Source organism: Limulus polyphemus, unplaced genomic scaffold (genome assembly GCF_000517525.1).
Source record: "Limulus polyphemus unplaced genomic scaffold, Limulus_polyphemus-2.1.2 Scaffold1386, whole genome shotgun sequence".
Classification (NCBI taxonomy): Eukaryota; Metazoa; Arthropoda; class Merostomata; order Xiphosura; family Limulidae; genus Limulus; species Limulus polyphemus.
The window spans coordinates 106,940-113,391 of record NW_013666996.1 but is presented as its reverse complement, the minus strand read 5'-3'; the positions used below and the strand labels follow the sequence as shown (position 1 = coordinate 113,391).

Below are 6,452 nucleotides of genomic sequence, written 5' to 3'. Positions count from 1 at the left end.
AAATCATCTCGTACCTAGAAATGTTCTTGCCACAATTTCCTCCACTATAGAATATTAGCCACACAGAACACAGGATAGTTGTAGAAGAGTGTGGATACCTAACTGATCCAAATTGTATGTCTGCATTATGGTACTGAAACTTAAATGTCAGATTTAAAAAAAAAATATATATATATATATATAAGTTCTTCTTTTTGCCAATTGTCAAAATAAATGGCTTTTACTTATATTTCTTAATAGTATAAATATATACTATGTTGTTGTAGGGCTTAGGATTCTTCTACAGTAGGTGTCTGTGACATGTTAGCAATAAATTCAACTATGAATATACAGCACACACTTTACTTGTTTTCAAATAACATATATATATATATATATATATTTAAAAATCACATCAATTGTAATGTAAAATTTTTTCCCTGTTATAAGTTAAACAATTTTATGAGTGTCCTTAAAGACAACATAGAACAAGTTGAAAAATGTGTTATCTATAAAATTCCATGTAACAGCAGTTTAAGTTACATTGGTTAAACATGCAGAAATTGGAAATTTGGAGTTAAGGAATATAAAAATGCTGTGAATGAAGTTAATGAATTGGCTTTGGTTAAACACATGTCAAGCTTTACTCACTCTGTAAGTTGGCATAATTTTCATTTGGTTGATCAGATAAATTGAAAAAAAAACGAATTAAATGTTAGATAATCTTTTGAAGTTATAGAAAACTATAGTTTCATTCTGAATAAATGTCTTGGGGTCTAGGTATTATAAAAATTAATTTTTGGCAATCTATTTGTTACATCTTCTAATTATAGAAGATGTAACAAGTTGGCTAATTATGATAAATTGTTTTAATTTTGTAGCCTTGCAGTCTATCGGTGTATAAGCTGTCTCTTGTTGTAACTCTTTATTTCCCCTGAGGATGGCAGTGTAGGTCATCATCGAAACATGTAGAGAATGTCCAACATGATTTGATGGCCTTTTTTATGTTTTGTTGTACAATACATTTTAATATTGTGGTGTGTTTTAGTTTTTATTAAAGAAAGTGATTGTTTGTTTTTTACTCCATAAACTGAATATGAATAAATTTTGGGCAAAGAATAATTGTGTGAATAGGTCAGTATTCATCCACTATTAGCAACAACAGCATCATATGTTGAGTATTTTCATAATAGGTGGCATACGGAACATTAACAAAATGGCAAGTGATAACTACATTTGTTTAATCAGTGCATTTTATTCAAGTTATTGATATATAAAGTACAGAACTGGCACATTGAAACTTCAGTCTTTTCACTCCTTGTAAGAACAATCTGTATGGACACCACTTCCAGACAAATAACTTGATGCTCTTAAAAGTAGCTACACACAGGCCAATGTGTAACCACAAGTACATTTTCTGAATTATTGTGATGAACCTTACAGAAAAATGGAGGACATGTATGTCAAAATTTAATGGAGACTATAGACGTGGTATCTGGTTGAAATATGATATGGTTACAAAATGGTTTATACTTTTGATAAATAATTGTCTTTATGTATTTGGATTCAAGCAATTGTAATTTGTTTTTAACAGATGAAGAAGAAGATTTGTCACAAGAGTCAACAAGAGCAGTAGAAAATCATATAACTAATCATGTAAGTGCAGTAAAGAATACAGATAATGAAGGAATACCATATGACAGAAGAAATGGGATTGCTTATAATTACACAGATGCTAGAAGTGCTAAGGAAAATGCCTTATTAAGAACAAAGTTATTCAAAGAAGTCAGAAAGCCTGGAAGAAGTAAGTGGCTTTAAAATTTGAATATCATTTGTGTGAAGCTTTTGTTATAAAAAATGCTTTGCTTTTATTTTATTGAGCTATTTTAGTTAAAGTCTCCATTTTGCAAAGTTAACCTCCTATTAACCAATAGAACTTATAAAATATGGAATTATTTAGTTAAGTAAGTAACTTGTTTTTTAATGTAAAATATTTTTTTTTCTATATTTATCGTTTTTGATCTCTGTATTGTATTAATACAGATATGGAATATGTCTTATCCTCTTATGCAATTAAGTAGTTGTTAATTTTCCTTTTAAACCTGCAAGCTTTAAAACAAATTATTAAAAAAAATGTTATTTCTGTTGTTTTGTTTTTCAAATATGTTTTAACAGTCTATTTTTTGTACTCTATAGTAAATACTTATATTTATGCATGCATTTTAGACTTTAGTGGTGTCTTTGATCACCTGAAGAATTTCAAGGGGGATTTACCAACAAAGCTCTTCATGGTTCGTGAGGTGATTCAGGAAGCAGGAAGGTTCAAAAGAAAGAGCCTAATCAAGTTGCTTGAAGATTTTGAAAAGACACTAGTTGCTTCACATAATAGTCCATCCCCCCCATCCAGAAATAGTCCTTTTATATACCAGTTGAGTAATACAAGGTGACAGCAGTAGTGTAAGCATAATGAGGAAAAAGTTTCAAGCCATTGTCACTTGGCTTAGAAAACAACAAACCTGTGAAACTGAGAACCAATAAGGTTAAGGTCTGATTGAACGTTGAAGCGGATAACCAGTGACTACATCGGTCCAGCTATCTCCCCTAATGTTGAGTCTGTCAAATGTCAGCTGCAAAAATGAAAAAAAGATTTGTTTAAAATCACAGAAAACATTTTGGACTTAAAAACAGAGATATTATTGACAAAATAATGATTTCAAGTTTCATATGTCTGATCCATGTATTTTGGGGTGGAATGTTTATAGCTCTTGCCAAGTAGAAATGTTACAGAGACAAATAAGATAGAAAACAGCCTTTAGTATTAAAACAAGAATGAGCCTAAAAAAAAGACTGAAAATACCTGAAACATTTTCTTAGGAAATTATAATCCTCAAACAAGTTTTGTATGACGACAGGAAATATAAATAACAAATTTTAACCTCTTAACTAAGGAACAAAAAGGTGTTAATATAAGTTATAGAATACTAAAGCTACAACTAAATTATTTAAAATAACACTTTATTTTTATGATAAATGTTGCAGTTTTTAATGTACTCAAATTGTTTACAGATGTACAAATTTTTATTGGATCATCATTCAGCAAGATAGCTTAAAAACATTTAAATTATTATACAGTGCTTCCTTTTTTTTCCTTCTTAAAGAGAAAGCCATTTCTCAAAACTGTTACTAGTACTACATTCTGATATCCAGCCATATTTGTAAAAATTTAATGACATTGCTACTTTACTCAACCATTAATTTTTGTTGTATAAAAATAGATGTCATTGTCATCTGTATATGTTGAAATCCAGATGTGTATTTGTGGTAAATTTAAATAAATACTGAGTTTTTACTGAACAACAAAGTTTATTGTATCGTTAAATAATTTTCTGTGATAGAGATCCAAATTCATGACCTGTACCTTTTTCAGTTTATAAGATTAAGCATTTTTCAGAAATGGTATTTCATTGTTTTTATTGCATAGTGCAGAAAATTTTGATAAAAAATAGTGACTCAACTGACACAAATAATCTAAGTGTAATTGTTGACAGTATGTAAAAACTGCAAGAAGCTCTAAGTGTGAAAAGATTACTTGTAAATTTGCAGTAAAATGCCTAAAGTATTTTTTTCTTTTTTTGTTTATGAAGTTTAAAACTTGTTTTAAGATTATATATATCCTTAGAATATTTCTAATGCTCACATAAATTTTAAAATGGTGTAGTAATTACACCAATTTTGAAGAACTATCATTTTGGAAAGATAAACTTGATTTTGCCATCTTTCAAAACGTATGTATAAAAAAAATACATACCTGCAAAAATGTAAAAAATTATCTATTATTTCACCTTTTTATTTAGTAATAATTAATTATAATTACTGAAATGTTTTTTGCTAGTTTTTATAGGTAGCAAGTATTATCACAGCAATTTTTTATTTTGTTTTTTACAGTTGCAGTTGTACATGTAAAAAATAAAAGGGGTTTAATAACCTGTTTTACCAAAGTTGCATTAATGTATGTGTTTTGCACATAGAAATTTGGCATTGCTTAGAAAGTATCATAGCTAATTTTTTGTGGGACTAATGTCTCAGAAATGTTTGATATATGTTTGATTGGCATATAGGCAATTTTCTCAAGTGTCCTGATACATAGATAAAAATTAACAAAGGTGTAAATTTAAACATCCATTATGACTTAAGTACATATTGGCTAGGATTCCAACTGTTTCACTTTTAGTGACTATAAAACAAGAAACAGTATTTTGTTTTTAGTTTTATTGGTTATTTTAAATTAAGTATGTTTTATGATTCTTTACTAAAATAAATGTGTTTAGAGAACTGTACTACTGTAACATGTAATTGCTTGTCTACTGATAAATTTAGAATCACCATTGTACACCTTAAAATTTTTAAAAATAGTCCTTAAAAGAAACCACATTGAAGTGGAGAAAGATCTCATTGTAGATCGTTGTAGGAGGAAAAGATTTAACCACCATTATCTTTGGAGGAAGTTTAATTTCCTCTTCATAAGTGCCTGTTTGTGTTCTAGCCTGTTTTAAAAAGAACTGCTCAGGCTGCTGTGGCTGATGTAAGCATGTGTAAATAAACCCATACCATAGATTGTATATTGTGTATACCACTAATAAACTGTAAAATATGTTGTAATATCTCATCACTTTGTAATATAAATAAAATGTTTTAGCTGAATTCACAAAAGTGTTGTGTTTCTTATTATATATACATTACTTTTTTTTGAATAAATTTTAATTCTTTGTGTGATTAACTTTCAAAGATTAATAAGACTGCAGATTAGATTTGAGTAAAATAGACTATAAAGACAGAGACAGCATTAAGCTTAAGAACTTTCAAACAATGATCATATTTCCTACACTCAACATTCAGTTAATTTTTATCTATACTAACTGAGGGTACCCGTTAAGGAAACAAATATTTTGTAAAAAACAATGTTAAATAATGTTCCTTTTCCATCTTTCTTTCTTTTATTGAATCTTTAATGACCTCATTAGATGCTTTGTGGAAGATACTAGTTGAATCATTTAACTGATTAAGTCCCTGTATTTTAAATTGAAAGCTAAATAGGTTATTTACAAAAAATGGAAATATGCCGTATTTCAGTGGTATTTTGTAGTTTTTATATCCCCTTATCGGGCAAGAATCCTAAAACAAAATAGCCCATGTACCCCATCGAGCAGTTTCCAGTTACTATACAAAAAAAACTATGGTAATCGGGCCAGTTAACTGTAGGTGATGGAAACTAAAAGTGGAAATGTGCCTTTTTTAGGGTTTTATTTTATGCCCCCTTATCGGGCGAAAATCTTCAAACAAAATAGCCCTTGTACACTGTTGAACAGTTACTATACCAACAATACTGTAATTGAGCCAGCCAAATCTGGATGGTGATGCTCACATACACGCATAATGGATCATCTTTATGGTAAGGTGGCAATTTTTATATACCTGTTAAATGTGATATTCACAGATATACTGATAACAATAGAGATAAGTGTGATAACTATAATAGCTTGATTTCCATGAAATGTATCACGGAGTTGCATCTGAAATCTCTGACTTTGACTGAACTTGAAGAAAGACTAGGCACAATGTAGAAGAGCTTAACCTTCATACAAGATAGTGTAATGCGATCCTCATAAGTGTACACAAATTAATTTCGTCACTGTTTGTCAATTCGATAGCAAAATAAAGTAGGATAAGTCCTCAAAGCATCATCTGACTTACCAGTGGAACAGCGGTAAGTGTACGGATTTATAACACCAAAATAGGGGTTTTTATTCCCCCGGTGGACACAGCAGATAGTCCGACGTGGCTTTGCTATAAAAAAAACATCCGCCAGTAAAAGAAAGACTGAGTGCTCTAGCTTTAATACACAATCATCATGACACTGCTATAGACATTGAAACTGTGTGTAAAGTTATTTATGGAAAAGTATTCGAGAAGAATTGGGTATGCTAACATGTTATTTCATTAGTGCATACATGTACGTATATGATAGCCAATGAGTGAAGTTGATAATATACTATTGTAGTACAGAGTTCTTTAAATTAATAATATAATTTAACAATTACTAACTACTCTGTATGTAGATACTACAGTACTTTTCTATGATAAAACATACATATCTATGCTAATTTAAGTCTAGCTCCCCATGTAGTGTTACAACTGAATGATGATTTGTTGACTTTTCGTTGGATGTTTGTAGATTTTATGTAAATAGCCATTGTAATTGTTTAAGCTATATTTTATTCAGAATTGCTTCCAGTTTTAATCTCATAGAACTTTTTTTTTTACAAAATTTCTGGAGTGCATGCTCCCAGCTCACTGTAGCATTAGCATGCTGATTGTGCTTCGCATAAAATTAGAGCCCCCTTTCAAACATTCTGCGTACGGGCCTTATGTGTGACTTTACTCCTACCCCAAATGTGGCTTAGGGGTTTATAAGC

The 6,452-nt window shown here is 29.9% G+C and overlaps 1 protein-coding gene across 1 annotated transcript in view; it reads left to right on the top strand.

The window, feature by feature from the left end:
- LOC106463366 (integrator complex subunit 6-A-like) overlaps nt 1-2,809 on the top strand; it is a 57,584-nt gene extending 54,775 nt beyond the window's left edge. Inside the window, exons 14-15 of the mRNA XM_022390847.1 lie at nt 1,574-1,783; nt 2,206-2,809. Coding sequence (XP_022246555.1) covers nt 1,574-1,783; nt 2,206-2,426 — 431 coding nt within the window. The 3' untranslated portion in view covers nt 2,427-2,809. The remainder of the gene's footprint in view (nt 1-1,573; nt 1,784-2,205) is intronic.
- Nucleotides 2,810-6,452: the final 3,643 nt, after the last annotated feature.